The 17,927-nt window shown below is 44.4% G+C and overlaps 1 protein-coding gene across 1 annotated transcript in view; it reads left to right on the top strand.

Moving 5' to 3' along the window:
• The window catches only part of MEI1 (meiotic double-stranded break formation protein 1), a 90,957-nt gene that overhangs the window by 51,501 nt on the left and 21,529 nt on the right, over positions 1 to 17,927 (top strand). The window contains exons 19-21 of the mRNA XM_003932820.4: positions 2,960 to 3,107; positions 11,191 to 11,466; positions 17,098 to 17,263. Of these exons, the coding sequence (XP_003932869.2) occupies positions 2,960 to 3,107; positions 11,191 to 11,466; positions 17,098 to 17,263 (590 nt within the window). The remainder of the gene's footprint in view (positions 1 to 2,959; positions 3,108 to 11,190; positions 11,467 to 17,097; positions 17,264 to 17,927) is intronic.

The following is a 17,927-nucleotide window of genomic DNA, read 5'->3' as shown; positions in this document are numbered from 1 at the left end:
ATTGAGACTCCGTCTCAAAAAGGATATAAAAATAAAAAGGACCGCTGGGCGCGGTGGCTCACGCCTGTAATCCCAGCACTTTGGGAGGCCGAGGTGGGTGGATCACGAGGTCAAGAGATCGAGACCATCCTGTTCAACATGGTGAAACCCCGTCTCTACTAAAAATACAAAAAAAAATTAGCTGGGCATGGTGGCACATGCCTGTAATCCCAGCTACTCAGAAGGCTGAGGCAGGAGAATTGCCTGAACCCAGGAGGCGGAGGTTGCGGTGAGCCGAGATCGCGTCATTGCACTCCAGGCTGGGTAACAAGAGCGAAACTCCGTCTCAAAAAATAAATAAATAAAATAAATAAATAGGCCAGGCGCGATGGCTCACGCCTGTAATCCCAGCACTTTGGGAGGCCGAGGCGGGTGGATCACGAGGTCAAGAGATCGAGACCATCCTGGTCAACATGGTGAAACTCCGTCTCTACTAAAAAAATACAAAAAAATTAGCTGGGCATGGTGGTACATGCCTGTAATCCCAGCAACTCAGGAGGCTGAGGCAGGAGAATTGCCTGAACCCAGGAGGCGGAGGTTGCGGTGAGCCGAGATTGCGCCATTGCACTCCAGCCTGGGTAACAAGAGCGAAACTCCGTCTCAAAATAAATAAATAAATAAATAAATAAATAAATAAATGGGACCGTTTTTTCTTAAGCTTTAAAAAAATAATTTATCGGGCTGGATGTGGTAGCTCACGTCTGTAATCCCCGCACTTTGGGAGGCTGAGGTGGGTGGATTACCTGAGGTCATGAGTTCGAGACCAGCCCGACCAACAATGTGAAACCCCATCTCTATTAAAAGTACAAAAATTAGCCAGGCACAGTAGCAGGCGTATGTAGTCCAACTACTTAGGAAGCTGAGACAGGAGAATTGCGTGAACCCAGGAGGCGGAGGTTGCAGTGAGCTGAGATCACACCACTGCATTCCAGTGTGGGCAATGGAGTGAGACTCCATCTCAAAATTGTAATAATAATAATTTATTGGTCAGGCGCAGTGGCTCACATCTATAATCCCAGCACTTTGGGAGGCCAAGGCAGGTGGTTCACTTGAGTTCAGGAGTTCAAGACCAACTTGACCAACATGGTGAAACCTTGTCTCTACTAAAAATACAAAAATTAGCTTGGTGTGGTGGCCGGTACCTGTAATCCCAGCTACTTGGGAAGCTGAAGCAGGAGAATTGCTTGAACCCAGGAGGCAGAGGTGGCAGTGGGCCGAGATCAAGCCATTGCACTCCAGCCTGGGCAACAGAGCGAGACTCCATCCAGTGAGTGCAATGTTTGTACCATGTATCAGTACTTCATTTCTTTTATGACTGAGTAATATACCTTTGTATGTACACACCATAATTTGTTTTCATTCACCTACTGATGGATATTTGGACTTTTTCCATCTTTTGGCTGTTATGAATAGTGCTATTGTGAGTATCTGTGTACATGTATTTGTTAGAGTACTGTCTTCAATTCTTTTTGGGTATATTCTCTGTTTTTTTTTTCTTTTTTCTGTGAAAAAACACTTTTTGGGTATATTCTCAATCCTCTCACCTGGCCTCCCCAAATGCTGACATTACAGGCATAAGCCACTGCACCTGGCCTCCTGTTTGCTGTCTTTTTTTTTTTTTTTTTTTTTTTTGAGACGGAGTTTCGCTCTTGTTACCCAGGCTGGAGTGCAATGGCGCGATCTCGGCTCACCGCAACCTCCGCCTCCTGGGTTCAGGCAATTCTCCTGCCTCAGCCTCCTGAGTAGCTGGGATTACAGGCACGCACCACCATGCCCAGCTATTTTTTTTGTATTTTTAGTAGAGACGAGGTTTCACCATGTTGACCAAGATGGTCTCGATCTCTTGACCTTGTGATCCACCCGCCTCGGCCTCCCAAAGTGCTGGGATTACAGGCTTGAGCCACCGCGCCCGGCCGTTTGCTGTCTTTTTACTTTCTTTTACTTCTTTCTTCCTTTCCTGTCCTGTCCTATTCTGGCCTTTCCCTTTTTTCCTTCCTTTCTCTCCCCTCCCCTCTCCTCCCCTCCCTTGCCTTCCTCTTCCCTTCTCTTCCTTTCCAGACTCTACTCTCCCTTTTTCCTTACCTCCTTACCTTCCCCTTTCTCTTTCTTTGCTCTTCCTTTCGGATCTTGCTCTCTAACCCAGGCTTAAATGCAGTAGCACAATTATGGCTCACTGCAACCTCAACTTCCTGGGCTCCAGTGGTCCTCCCACCTCAGCCTCCCAAGTAGCTGGGACTATAGGTATGCATCACCACAACCAGTTAATTATTATTATTATTATTTGTAGAGATGCGATCTCATTATGTTGCCTAGGCTAGTCTCAAACTCCTGGCCTTAAGCAGTTCTCCCATCTCAGCCTCCCAGAGTGCTGGGACTCTAGGCATAAGCCATCATACCTGGCACTTTTCACTTTCTTAGTGGTATCCTTTGAAGCACAAATGTTTTTAATTTTGATGACCTCTAATTTATCTTTTTTTTCTTTAGTCGTTTATGTTTTTGGTATTATATCTACTAAACACACTACTGTTTAATGATAAATATTGGCCAAACACACCACTGTTTAATGATAAATACAAGAAGAGATGGGTGGAGCAGCTGCCAAAGCAGGGCCTTCTGGACCCCAGCACTAGCACCCTTCTCTTTAACAGTGCTGGTCCAGCTGGCAGATAGCTTACCTCCCAAGTGTGCATGGGGAGTATTTGGCCTCTAACTGAGCCTTGCACAAGGCATAGAACAATGTGATGTATGTATGTGGCAATGCTTTGTAAGTATGTATAGCACACTGTTTGTGTAAGATGTCATTAGACTATGGGCATGCTGAGGCAGGACAGTGGGCTGAGGAAGGCTGTACCAGGTGGGACAGAAGATTCTAGTGGCCTGCCGCTCTGTCTTTCTCACTCAGGCTTTTCTTGGTTGACAGGTTTGTCTCAGAGGCAGACTTATTTGAGGCTGTGCAAAGCTTCCTCCTGTCTCTGCAGGACCAGGGCGAGTGCCCCCCACTGGCAGTCTTCAAAGCCTCCATCTATGTGCTTGCAGTCTGCCAGAACAAAGACAGTGTACTACATGAGGTATGGACCACAATGCCTGGGCTCCTTCTCCTCCTATACCTCTTTACATCAGTGTTCCCTGGGAGACCATGATGATGATATGTGTATAGACAAGCGGGTGGTAGAGAAAGACAAAGTGGAGATGTTAGGAGAGTAGAGAGGAGTAGGGCACAGACACATATAGAGCCTGTATAATTTACCTAATTCTCTCAGCAGTCCTGGGAGGCAGAGATTATTATTTACATTCTATAGAAAAGAAAATCAAATCTGAAGTTCAAGAAACTTTCTCTAGGTCACACAGTTAACTGATAGGGGAGTCAGGACTCCAGCTCAGACTTGACTGACTCCTAAGGCTCATTCCTTGGTGTCACCTCTGGTTGGTAATAGGAGCGGAGAGCTCTGAGGTATTGTTATTTCCTTCTGGTAACAGTTTATCAAAGAAAGTGGATTTATGGAACCTAGATCATTGTTAATAAGGCTATTGGATCACTTTCATGGTGGTTGTGTGTGGACAAGTTTTCTCTCTCCAGCTGCTTTATGAACTCCTGGGATCAAGGACCATGTCTGATTCATCACTGAACCTCTCACCTATTTCACAGAATATTGCTTCTGTTCCTTAGGGTGGACTCTTCAGCCTAAACCTAAAGATACTCTTCCTTCATTGACTATTAATTTTGCCTGTTTTTGATTACTGTTTGTTTTTGTTTTTGTTTTATGACGGAGTTTTGCTCTGTCACCGAGGCTGGAGTACCCAGGCTGGAGTGCAGTGACACAATCTCGGTTCACTGCAACTTCCACCTCCCAGGTTCAAGAGACTCTCCTGCCTCAGCCTCCTGAGTAGCTGGGACTACAGGTGTGTGCCAACACACCTGGCTAACTTTTTGTATTTTTATTAGGGACGGGGTTTCACTGTGTTAGCTAGGATGGTCTTGATCTCCTGATCAGCCCCGGCCTCCCAAAGTGCTGGGATTACAGGTGTGAGCCACTGTTCCTGGCCTCTTTTTGATTACTGTTGAGGCAAATGTGCTGCAACTAGACCTTGTTTAATTTGAATGGAAAGAGAAAGGTATAATGAAAGTGAATGGGCTTTCAAGGAAAACATACTTGGGTACACAGTGTCCTGTTGTCTCTCTCTTTGTGATAGTAGTAGCCACTGGTGATCATTGCCTAGACCCACTAATTCATTAGCGATTACAAAACAATAATATTCTAGGTCTGTCATTCTCTCTTTATTATTTATTAACTTAAATACTTGTATAAAAGTATTTATACAATTCTCTCATTATTTATTAATTTAAATACTTTTGTATAAAAGGAAACATCCCCTCATTAACTATTCAGTTACTCTGAAGGGTTAGATTACATAGGAAACATAAGTTAAATGCTTGCTTCTTTTCCTTTGGTTATCAGTTTTCAAAAACATGAGTTTGTTGTGTAGCATCCTCCAAAGGTGGCCAAATATTATTACTTTTTAAGGTTTTTAATTATTTGTAGGGACAGGACCTTACTATGTTGCCCAGGCTGGTCTTGAATTTATGATCTCAAGCCATCCTCCTGCCTTGGCCTCCCAAAGTCCTGGGATTACAGGTGTGAGCCACCATGTCTAGCTAGAGTTTTTAAAACTATCATGATTAGCTCATGAGTTTAAAATATTTGATATGTTTTAATCTGATGTAGTTAGTTTATTATTACTATTATTTTTGAAACAGGGTCTCACTTTGTCACTGAGGCTGGAGTGCCATCACGCAATCACAGCTCACCACAGCCTCACCCTTCTGGGCTCAAGTGATCCTCCTATCTCAACTTCTTGAGTAGCTGGGAACACAGGTGCATGCTACCACATCAGGCTTTTTTTTTTTTTTTTTTTTTTTGAGATGGAGTTTTGCTCTTATTGCCTCAGCTGGAGTGCGATGGCGCAATCTTGGCTCACCGCAACCTCTGCCTCCTGGGTTAAAACTATTCTCCTGCCTCAGCCTCCTGAGTAGCTGGAATTACAGGCATGCACCACCACCCCCAGCTGATTTTTGGTATTTTTAGTAGAGACGGGGTTTCTCTGTGTTGGCCAGGCTGGTCTCAAACTCCTGATCTCCTGATCTGCATGCCTCAGCCTTTCAAAGTGCTGGGATTATAGGTGTGAGCCATCCTGCCTGGCCTCACCGAGCTAATTTAAAAAAAAAAAAAATGTGTAGAAATGGGGTCTCCCGTTGTTGCCCAGGCTGATCTTAAACTCCTGGCCATCATTCTTTTATGACTCAAATTGTCCTATCTTTGGCCAATGGGAGGCTATTCAAGGAGGCTTCTAAGTCCTTTTCATACATCCCTAGTAGTATTTGATAAAGTTTGGGCTTTCTAATGTAACAAGATTCTTCAGGCTGGTTTCATACATTTCCCACTTTCTTATTCTCTGTTGAACTTACCCCAGATAGACTTTCACCCCCAGTTATCCCTGAAAGTGTACTTGCCAAAGTCACCCATAAATAGCACATGGCTAGAACCAGTAGGCAAAATTTAGTCATCATCTTACTTGACTTATCAACATCTCTTTTCTTTGAATCACTGCCTTTACTTAGCATATAGAATGTCATATATTCATGGTTTTTCTCCTGTTTCTCTGGTGAATTTACTTCAATGTCCTTTGCTAATTCTCCTTTATTTCCCTGACCTCCAAATATAGTGCCTCAGGGTTCTGTCTTTGACTGCTTTTCTTTTCTATCTAAATTTATTGATTTCATGTAATCTGGTTTAAAAAAGTCACCCTGGCTGCCAGGACAATAGATCACAGGGGTATAAGAGTAGAAGTGGATAAACTAATTAGGAGGCTCCAGCAATAACGTAGGCAAGAGATAGCAGAAGAGGTAGCAGAAAGTGTCAGCTTCAGATATACTTGGAAGGTGGAGTCACAGGATTTCTTGATGGATCAGATTTGAGGTATCAGCATAAGAGTAAATAAAACAATATCTCCATATATTTTGCTTCTGAGGGTGAGGGGCCAAAGAACTGTTGAATTGAAACACTAGAGGGAGTGAGCTGGAAAGACAGGTGGGCAAGGTGGTGGGATGCTTGACATTGGGATTATTGTGGAGGATGCAGTTACTGGCGAAGTCTGGGGGCATGACTGTGGGCATGAATGGCTGAGGCAGGTGAAAGTAATTAGAAGGGAGGAAGTTGGAGAATTTAGAGGCCAAGGTTTTAGAACTAGGAAGGTAGGGGAGAAAATACCTCCACTTGAGAGGTTGCAGGCAAAATAAGTCTTTGGAAAAGAATCAAAGCAACAAGGAGAAAGGAGTTTTCAGAGCAGAAGTTGAGAACATAGAGAATTGGCTGATAACCGTGAGTGAGTTCTAGAGGGCACAGTGGAACATTGTGGGGAGCTGGGTAAGAATGGGAGATAGAGGCCCAGTGCGGTGTCTCACGCCTATAATCCCACCACTTTGGGAGGCCAAGGTGGGTGGACCACCTGAGGTTGGGAGTCAGAGACCAGCCTGACCAACATGGAGAAACGTGTCTCTACTAAAAATAAAAAATAAAAAATAAATAAATAAATAAATAAATAAAAAATTAGCCGGGCATGGAGGCAGAGGTTGCAGTGAGCCAGTATGGTGAGCCAGTATAGTGCCATTACACTTCAGCCTGGGCAACAAGAGTCAGACTGACAGAGACACACACACACACACACACACACACACACACACGATATGCCCTGAGCCACATGGAGTCAGACTGACACACACACACACACACACACACACACACACACACACACACGATATGCCCTGAGCCACATGGTGATGATGCTGGGATTCCTGAGGTAACTGATGTAAAGAGGGAAAAGGGCATAATAGGAATAGTCCCATGGCTTTGAGAATATAGCAAGGCTGGATTTTGGGGGCCCCTTTTTCACATCTGCTGGTAATGGTATGGAAGCTAGGAAGGTAGCTCATGGGGCCCCAGCTTCTCCTCTGACGCAGGAATCCATAAATGTCATATTATACATATATGTTTTAAAATTTTGTATAGAGTGGGCATGGTGGCTCACGCCTTTAATCCCAGCACTTTGGGAGGCTGAGGTGGGAGGATCACTTGAGCTCAGGAATTCAAGACTAGCCTGGGCAAAATGGTGAGACCACATTGCTACAGAAAATTTTAAAAAATTGACCAGGCAGTCCAGGCGCAGTGGCTCACGCCTGTAATCCCAGCACTTTGGGAGGCCGAGGGGGGCGGATCACCCAAGGTCGGGAGTTCAAGACCAGCCTGGCCAACATGGTGAAACCCCGTCTCTAAAAGAAAAAAAAAAAAAAATTGACCAGGCATGGTGGTGCACACCTGTGGTCCCAGCTACTGGGAAGGCTGAGGTGGGAGGATTACTTGAGCCCAAGAGGTTGAGGCTGCAGTGAGCCATGTTCATACCACTGCACTCCAGCCTGGGTGACAAAGTAAGACCTTGTCTCAAAAAAAAATAAAATTTAATATAAATATATAAAGGGCAATGGGACTGTCTAGGCAGGGTGGTGCTGCAAGGGACACCTTCAGGAGGCTCACAGACCTCTTCCCCATAAAATTTGCCTGCTAGCTCCCAGGCTATTCCTTTACTTTTGTCTCTGATGTCACCTTCTCTATGTGGTATCTTCTATGAGAAGGCTTCCTTGGTGCCATTTACCTGTGAATGCCCTTTGTGCAGAAGCAGGGTGACCTTGTATACATGCATTGCACAGAAAGGTAGGACTCCTGGGTCCACATTCTGGTTCTGTTGCTTATAGTCTGGGCCTTCCTAGAGAGGTTTTCTTCCCTTTCTGGGCCTTGGACAGAGTTATCTCTGAGATCCTTTCTGACTCTCATGGTCGTTGAGCCTTTGTGGAAGGAGTGGAGGAGATACACAGTGATGTGTGTTGAGGTATGTGTCTGAGGATCCCCAATAGCCAGAGTGCGGATGTCTCTGTGGGGATGGACATTTCAGAGTGTTAGCCCCTACTTATGCCTGGAAGCTCCTCCTTTTCAGCAGCTTCATTCCAGTTTGGTCAGCATTTCCTAAGCTGTTAAACACAACTCAATTCCCATGATTTTTTATTTGCTTCTCAACATTTCAGCAACTCACTCAGTGTGGATTGACCACTTGACATGAGCCTAGGTACCATGTGGGTACCTAGGTCAGGTCTGAAATGAATCAAACAAGTTCTCTGCCCTCAGAGAACACAAGTTTGTCAGGGGAGACAAAAAGGTCTCCTACGGGGTAGACAGCTATAGTAATCAGTGCTCTCCTGGAGCTGGAGGACTGGCGAAGAACCAGCAAAGCACAAAAGGAGAGATTGTGTCAGATTACATATAGCATCGGGAGAGGCTTTGTGGAGGAGATGGAAGAGGTGAAGGAAGAACTTTGAAGGTGAGGATAGAGTATGATTTAATGTACAGAAGTGGGAAGATGCCCAGTCTATCAATTCAAGGAAGGAAGCCTAGTTTAATGTACCTTAGCTAAATCATACAGGAGGTAGAATGGAGAGGAGCTGAAAAGGTAAACTTAAGTCTTTATTAACATGCATGAAAATGAAATTAGGCTGGACATGGTGGCTCACACCTGTAATTCTAGCAATTTGGCAGGCCGAGGCAGGCAGATTGACTGAACTTAAGAGTTCAAGACCAGCCTGACCAACATGGTGAAACCCTGTCTCTACTAAAATACAATAAATTAGCCAGGTGTGGCAGTGTGTGACTGTAGTCCTAGCTATTCTGGAGGCTGAGGCAGGAAAATTGCTTGAACGTAGGAGGCAGCGATTGCAGTGAGCTGAGATTGTGCCACTGCACTCCAGCCTGGGTGACAGTGAGACTGTGTCTCCAAAAAAGAAAATGAAATTAAGGGAACAATTTCATTTACAATAGCATCAAGAAATTAAATACTTGGGAATGAACTTAACAAAAAAAGTATAAGGACTTTGTATTAGTCAGTTCTTGCATTATTATAGAGAACTACCTGAGACAGTAATTTATAAAGAAAAGACATTTACTTGACTCACTTTCACAGTCTGTACAGGAAGCATGGCTGAGGAGGTCTCAGGAATCTTGCAATCATGGTGGAAGGCAAAGGGGAAGTAGGCATGTCTTATATGGCTGGAGAAGGAAGAATAGAGTGAAGGAAGAGGTGCTACACACTTTTAAACAACCAGAGCTCATGATAATTCACTCAATATTACCAGAGCAGAAGGGAAAAGTCCACCCCCATGATTGAATTATCTCCCACCAGGCTCCTCCTCCAACATTGAGGATTATGATTTGGACATGAGATTTGAGGAGGGACACAAATTTAAATCGAATCAACTTACATAGTGAAAATTTCAAAACATTACTGTTTCGCTTTAATTTTTTTACAAATTAAAAATTAATAGACTGTATTCATAAATGGGAAGACTTAATAGTGTTAAGATGGCAGTGCTCTCCAAATTGATCAATAGATTTCAGTGCAATCTGTATCAAAATCCTAGCTCTACTTTTTTGCAAATATGAACAAACTGAACCTAAAATTCATATGGAAATGCAAAATAGTCAAGAAATCTTGAAAAAGAAGAACAAAGTTGGAAGAATCATACCTTTTTTATTTTGAAACTTACCAAAAAACTATAGTAATCAGGATAGTGTGGTACTGACATAAGAGTAGACATATAGATCAATGGAATAGAATTGAGAGTCCAGAATAATTCCATATATTTATAGTCAATTAATTTTTGATGAGGATGCCAAGATAATTCAATGGGGGAAGATTGGTCTTTTCAGCAGATTTCCAGGAATAACTGGATATACACATGCAAAAGAATAAAGTTGGACTCAACTCATACCGTACACAAAAATGAACTCAAAATGAATGAAAGACCTGAGTGAGCCAGACTGTAAAACTCATATAATAGCATTCTAAATAATTTTTTTTGAAGTGGAGTCTTGCTCTGTTGTCCAGACTGGAGGGCAATGGCACGATCTTAGCTCACTGCAACCTCTGTCTCCCAGGTTCAAGCAATTTTCCTGCCTCAGCCGCCAGAGTAGCTGGGATTACAAGCATGCCATGATGCCCTGCTAGGTTTTGTATTTTTAGTAGAGATGGGGTTTCACCATTTTGGCCAGGCTGGTCTTAAACTCCTGACCTCAGGTTATCCACCTGCCATGGCCTCCCAAAGTGTTGAGATTATAGGCATGAGCCACCATGCCCAGGTTTTGTTTTGTTTTGTATTGTTTTGAGATGGAGTTTCGCTCTTGTTGCCCAGGCTAGAGTGCAATGGGATTACCTCAGCTCACCACAACCTTACCTCCTGGGTTCAAGCAATTCTTCCTCAGCCTTCTGAGTAGCTGAGATTACAGGCATGTGCCATTATGCCCAGCTAGTTTTGTATTTTTGGTAGAGACAGGGTTTCTCCCTGTTGGTCAGGCTGGTATCAAACTCACTACCTGAGGTGATCTGCCAACCTTGACCTCCCAAAGTGCTGGGATTGCAGGCATGAATCACCGCTCTCAGCCTCGTACTAAGGAATTTGAACATTGTTATATGTGCAATGGGAAGAGGTAGGTTTGTGAGAAGTAAGAAATTATTCAGCATCTCTCTCCTTCACCTTTTCTGTGTCAGGCTCTATGGTAATTGCACAGATTAATCTGCCACCGTCCTTACCCTCAAGCAGCTTTCAGTCTAGGTGGGAGGTAGACATGCACACTGACAATTACAACCCACTGTGGTACCATCATAAAGCCGGGTTTCTTGACCTTGGCACTATTAACATTTTGCACCAGATTATTTTTGTGTGTGTGATAGGCTTTCCTGGCATTGTAGGATATTTAGCAGCATCCCTGCTCTCTCCCCACTAGATGCCAGTAGCATTCCCCCCAATCAAGATAGTAAAAAATAACTCTAGACTTTATCAAATGTCCCATGGGAGCAAAATCACCCCTAGTTGAGAACTTCTATTATAAGGTAAGTTCAATGGTATTTTCTCACTAGAGTGCCTCGGGATGAGCCAGCCTGGTGTCCTGGAATACTGAGATGCCAGTACGTTTTTCCTAGTCATGTCTTGCCCATATTGGGGTCTCTTGGGTCCTCTGCAAGGTGCATTAACTCCTTTCTTTCTTTTGCCTCCAGACTGTGGTCAGTGCAATCAGAAAATTCCTAGAGGGCATCCCAGACCTGCAGCTAATCTATACCCACCATCCACTCCTGCTCAGGTTCTTTCTGTTGTATCCAGAGCTCATGAGTAGGTTTGGGCACCGTGTCCTGGAACTTTGGTTCTCCTGGGAAGAGAGCAGCTATGAGGAACTCGATGATGGCACCTCTGCTGGGCAGCCCACCCTTCCTACCAGCTTAGCAGTCCTGTTCCAGTTGCTCAGAAGCATCCCCAGCATCCTGCTCATCTTGCTGGTAGGCGACCACTCATTCATTTCTACATTCAGAAATGGTGGATATTCAGGCACTGTGGCTCATGCCTCTGATCCCAGCACTTTGGGAGGCTGAAGTGGGCGGATGACCAGGTCAAGAGATCGAAACCATCCTGGCCAACATGGTGAAACCTCGTCTCTACTAAAATGCAAAAATTAGCCGGGCATGGTGGCACACACCTGTAGTCCCAGCTACTCGGGAGGCTGAGGCAGAAGAATGGCTTGAACTCAGGAGGCGGAGTTTGCAGTGAGTGGAGGTCGCACCACTGCCCTCGAGCCTTGCCCCTGGTAACCAAATGAGACTCATCTCAAAAAAAAAAGAAAAGAAAAGAAAAGAAAAGAAATGGTGGGCCTTTTCTCTCTGGGTGCCAGTTTACTGAGGTCAAGGCACCCACAGCTGCTTTAGCCCATCTCTGGATTTATTACTGTCTCCATGTGAGTGGGGGGTCTCTTCTACTTGCAGGTGCCTGGCTTCTTTAAATCCACACTCTTCTCTAAGTCTAATGGAATTCTATGGCACTGAGAGATGTGTGCCTCTCTTCTTCGGGGATGACACTATAAAATGCAGATCTTAGTCACCATCCCTTCTCACCTCCCTGTCATCTCTCAAGCATACTCTGCTAACACAGGTTTAATGTCAAAGGAAGCTCCTGGGACATGTAGATGGAACTATCTGATGGCAGAGGGACTCCTCCTCTTTTTTTGCCATGACTCACATGATAATATTACATGTGCAACATACTTGCTCAGGCATACCTAGAATTGTCAGATGTCCTAATGCTTTTTTTTTTTTTTTTTCCTGGAGACAGAGTTTCATTCTGTCACCCAGGCTGGAGTGCAGTGGCGTGATCTCTGCTCACTGCAACCTCCGTCTCTCCCCTTCATGCAATTCTCCTGCCTTGGCCTCCTAGTAGCTGGAACTACAGGTGCATGTCACCACGCCCAGCTAATTTTTTATTTTTTATTTTCGTACTTTAGTAGAAATGGGGTTTTACCTTGTTGCCCAGGCTGTCAATACTTTTTTTTTTTTTAAGACGGGGGTTTCACCTTGTTGGTCAGGCTGGTCTTGAACTCCCGACCTCAGGTGATCCGCCCACCTTGGCCTCCAGAGTGCTTGGATTACAGGTGTGAGCCACCACGCCCGGTCTGTCAATACTTTTTAATGAAGTAAGACATTACTGAAATTCCCATCAGTAATTAAATGGCTTAATTAGATCAGATAAGGTAAACTGCCTTGTGTCTGCGATTTCTAACACACTGGCTTTAACTCCACTTTTTTTCCTTCCACTCAACAAAGCACATTGAACAACAAATTAGAGTAGCAGGGGACAGAGCTAAGATACTAGATTTTCTTCACCAGATGAAATATTTGGAGTCAGTTTCTCACACATAGTAGGTACTTATTATAAGGTTAGCTGAGAGAAAGGAGAAAAGACCCCAAGTCAGGCAAGCATGTTTTATTAACCTGCCGGGCTGCCCCATAACAATCAGAGAGGCAGCCCTGAGCTTACAAAATGAGGGGTTTACATGGGGTGAGAGGGGCATAAGGGAATTTCAGGACTGAGATAATCTATCAGCTTGTAACAGGCAGACAGATAGTTTGTTAACTTGTGACAGATTTACAATACATCATCCTGTGACTTTTGTGGCAGCAGTTTTAAAAAAAGAACCCAGAATTTTACAGGTATGTGTCAAACAGGAATTTACAAGTATGGATAGCAAACACTGGTTTTCCCTGTCCTCCCCCAAGCTGCCTGGATGGCTGTAATCAGGTTTTGCTTAATTGTAGCATATCTGGCAGCCTTGATGTGGCACTTAGATAGAAGTTCAGAAATGCAGCTGCAGAGCAATCAGAGTAGGAGGAAGGGATCAACTTGGACAATTTTTTGAGGCAGCTTGTCCCTAACACTTACAAATATTTATGATCTGTTGAATTATAGGTATGGATAGATCTAAGTCTCTTTTTCATTAAAAAATAAATAAATAAATAATAATGAATTCAGCCTGGTGTGGTGGCTCATGTCTGTAATCCCAGCCCTTTGGGAGGCTGAGGCAAGTGGATCACCTGAGGTCAGGAGCTCAAGACCAGCCTGGCAAACATGGTGAAACCCCGTCTCTACTCAAAATACAAAAATTAGCTGGGCGTAGTGGTGCACGCCTGTAATCCCAGGTACTCAGGAGGCTAGGGCAGTAGAATCGCCTGAACCTAGGAGGTGGAGGTTGCAGTGAGCTGAGATCATGCCACTACACTGCAACCTGGGCAATAGAGTGAGACTCTATCTGAAACAAACAAACAAAAACAAATTTAGGTCCTCTGATATACTTAGGGATAGTAGTGACAAAACAGTCATGCATTGCTTAATGATGGGAATATGTTTTGAGAAACACAGTGTTAGTTGATTTTTGTGGTTGTGTCAACATCATGGAGTACACTTACACACATCTAGATGGTCTAGCCTACGACACACCTAGGCTATAGCCTGATACTCCTAGGCTATAAATCTAAGTATTAAAAGAAGCAAACCAAACAAAGTGAATCTCAGGAGACCAAATCCTTAGAGTCTACGTCCCAGGGAAGCTGGAGTAGATGTCCCACCCTTTATCCTGGTGACTCAATCCTTGTCCTTTAAGGTACACCATTCTCATCACTTCTCCTTTCTGGAGGTGGTGGAGTCAGGGCAGAGAGGAGTCTTGTGCTAGAGCTTAATAGGAAGGAGTGGCCTTCAAGATGGGTTGCTGCATAGAGGACTAGGAAGATAGAAACTACTCTGAACTTCAGTTTCCTCCCACAGAAAATGGACATAACGTGACAGTAGATGAGATAGTATGTAGGAACACTCTTGGTTTTCTTCACATAGTGGGCTGTCATTCACTAATCATTAACTCTGCCTCTGAACCAGAAAAAGTTAATCTTAGATAAACTAGTTGAATTGCCCATGGTCATATAGTTAATAAGGATCATGGACTAAGAGCCCAGCATTAGTAAGTTTTTCACTAAATTAGATCCTAGAGACATCAATGGTAAAAAAGAACAGCGAGGAACAACTTTGTTGTCTGTTTAGATATATGTAATTCTTACCATTTCTCCCCAGCTTCTAGCCACAGGAGGGAAACAGAGTCTAAAAATATGTGTTGGGCCCGGCACAGTGGCTCACGCCTGTAATCCAAGCACTTTGGGAGGTCGAGGCAGGTCGATATTGAGGTCAGGAAATCTAGACTATCCTGGATAACATGGTGAAACCCCATCTCTACTAAAAATACAAAAAATTAGCCAGGCATGGTGGCGAGTGCCTATAGTCCCAGCTACTCGGGAGGCTGAGGTATTGAGACACTTGAACCCAGGAGGCAGAGGTTGCAATGAGCTGACATTGCGCCACTGCACTCCAGCCTTGGCAACAGAGCAAGATTCCATCTCAAAAAAAAAATTTTTTTTTAAATGTGTTGGTACCAATTTCTTTTTTTTTTTTTTTTTTTTTTTTTTTTTTTTTTTTGAGACTGAGTTTCGCTCTTGTTACCCAGGCTGGAGTGCAATGGCGCGATCTCGGCTCACCGCAACCTCCGCCTCCTGGGTTCAGGCAATTCTCCTGCCTCAGCCTCCTGAGTAGCTGAGATTACAGGCACACGCCACCATGCCCAGCTAATTTTTTGTATTTTTAGTAGAGGCGGGGTTTCACCATGTTGACCAGGATGGTCTCGATCTCTTGACCTCGTGGTCCACCCGCCTCGGCCTCCCAAAGTGCTGGGATTACAGGCTTGAGCCACCGCGCCCGGCCGTTGGTACCAATTTCTGGTATTGATAGGGGTAATTAATGGCTGAAAACAAAGCTATTAATTGCCACTCTTATAAATGGGTGGTCTTTCATGTAGGTTGTTTAGTTGTGAAGGAACAATGACATCACGGAAGCTCTATTTCCTCCTTGGCCAAGTCACCCTGGTCTGTCTAATCCCAGAGAGTTCTGGACAGCTCTGGAGAGCAGAGACTACAGATTAGGTCATGGTTTTGCCCAGAGCCTTCCTACTGACCCATAATGGTGGAGTCCACACATTCCTCTTCCTCCAGCATTCACCATAGCTCCCCAAAGCTGAGTAGCCCCTTTCCTTTTATTCCCTTAACATTCATTAACTCAGATTTCTGAGGGACTAGTGGCAGTGGGGCAGTGATGTGTTGATGAAGGCGCAAGACCAGGAAACTGGTTTGAGCTTGGGCTCTGTGACCTTGGGCATATCATGCCCCTCCCTTCCCACTGGGCTTCAGCTCATACTCTGTAAAGGTATTGGAAAAAATTATCTAGATTCTCTGTAGCCCTCTCATTCTGTAACCCTTTCCAGAGATGTTTTCTAAGTCCTTACAAGGTGACAATGAAGTAGACCTCATCCCTTCCCTTCATTAACTCACAGTGCAATAGAATTATTTACAACTTTATTACTTTCTTGATATGTAAACTGATTAACCTGCCCCAGTTTTCTCATTTGACACCTACCTGGAAGAGTTGTTATAGAGATATAAATAATGTATAAACAAATATACAGCTATTGTATAAACAACATAGTACCTGACATTATTAGGCCCTAACTGAGTAGTTGTTACTGATATTACAGTCATTTTTGCAGCAACTGTGGAGGTTTCTAAGAGCCAAACTTAGACATCCCTGTGATCCCATCCCTCTCCTTCTGCCCAGTGATCAGCACACCTGGGTTTGTCTGGCCAGGTGCATTTTAGCCATATCTCTCTGTCAGGAGCTCTCCTCCCTGGAGAGGAAGTCTGTGTGACCTTGGATTCATAGCCCTCAGTCCAAACTGGCCCAGCTCATTAGCCTGTCCAAAGGAATTGGCTTCTTTGAGCTGGTAGGTGCCAGGAGCTATCAGTAGGGTAGCCTCTGGTGCAGCTTCTGACTGGCTTTGTCTTTAACAGATACTCATTAAAATAACTCTGAAAGCAAAATAAAAAGCAATGTCCTTCCCCAGTGGGGATGTGTGAAAAAAGAAAAAAAAATTTGAAAAGAAGATCAAGAAAAAAAAAAAAAATGTCCTTTCACATCCTCCGAGCCTATGGCCTTTATAGCTTGGGGCAGAGATAGCCAGATGCCTTGGTAGAGGAGGGGCCTGACCTGGTCCTCACTTCCCTTTCTGTGCACTGAATCTGTCCTAATTTATACTCTTCCTGCCCAGTGACATCATCACTCTCTCCTCTTCTCATTTAAGGCATACTCAGGTTCCCCGTCCTGAAAACAACCTCTTGACTCTAATCCTTCCATTTGCAAGAGGGAGGCATCCTGGAAAATAGAGCTTTGGACTTGGAGTTGGGAGACCTGCATTCAAATTCTGTCTGTGCCACTGGCTTATATGACCTTTAGCAAGTCATGTAATCTCACTGAGCCTCTGCTTTCTCCTGTTTGGGATGGATTTAATAAGGGTAGATCTATTCTAAGGGGTGGTTGTGAGGTGTCAGTGCACCTAGAGAGCTTTTGATACATAACAGGTGCTTAGTAAGAGAGAGATTACCCAGTTTTTGTGACACTATCATTCTGGGCCCTTTTCCTGCTCCTCTATTCTCATTGTCACTTTCCCCAACTGTAATACCCTCTGATCTCTGGCTTTCTTCTCTCCTGCTCAGGACCTAATCTATTCCAGCCCAGTGGACATAGCTCGCAAGGTGTTGATTAGCCTGAGGACCTTCCTGAGGAAGAATGAGGATATCCAAGTGGGCGGTCTTATCCGAGGCCACTTCCTGCTGATCCTGCAGCGTCTGCTAGTGGAGCATGGGGCCTCCCCATCAGGAGGTCAGTCTGCAGGTGCTGTGGGCACACTTTGACCTGAAAGCTAGTCAAGAATGGGCATCTCTGTCTTTGTTAGGTCTGTTCCAGGAGAAAGAACCAGGGTCTTAGCTGAAAAAGAAAAGTCAGGCCATTGTGGCATCAAGCCAAACCTTACCTCCTTTTTCTCACTGCAGAGTGGGTGTACCACAAGCTTGGTTTGATGTGCAAATGTTTAACATGAATAGGTGTGTTCGATGTGTGCGTGCATGTCCCCACCCTGTGCAGCATGTGCTCAGAGTTGTTTGTCACAAGAATGGCAGCCCCGCTGTGGGAAGAAGAAAGTGGGAAGTCTGGAGGAAGCTGGAGATAGCAGCAGTCTGGAGGGTCCGGGGAGGGAGGTGGATCTGTGATGTGTTGGAAGCTCCCAGTGAGATCCAGGAGAATAGTTTCCAAATCTGGAGTGGTACTCACTGGAGTCAAGGAAGCTTGATGTTTGGTACAGTAAGAAGACACTGAAATTGGGATTGATTTATTTTATTTATTAATTTATGTAATATTTTATGTATTTTATTTTATTATTATTTTATCTGTCACCCAGGCTGGAGTGCAGTGGCAAGATCTGAGCTCACTGCAACCTCTGCCTCCCAGGTTCAAGCAATTCTTGTGCCTCAGCCTCCTGAGTAGCTGG

This window comes from Saimiri boliviensis, chromosome 21 (genome assembly GCF_048565385.1).
Source record: "Saimiri boliviensis isolate mSaiBol1 chromosome 21, mSaiBol1.pri, whole genome shotgun sequence".
Lineage (NCBI taxonomy): Eukaryota > Metazoa > Chordata > Mammalia > Primates > Cebidae > Saimiri > Saimiri boliviensis.
Note: the sequence above shows the minus strand (reverse complement) of the source record. Positions and strands in the feature narration are given on the sequence as shown.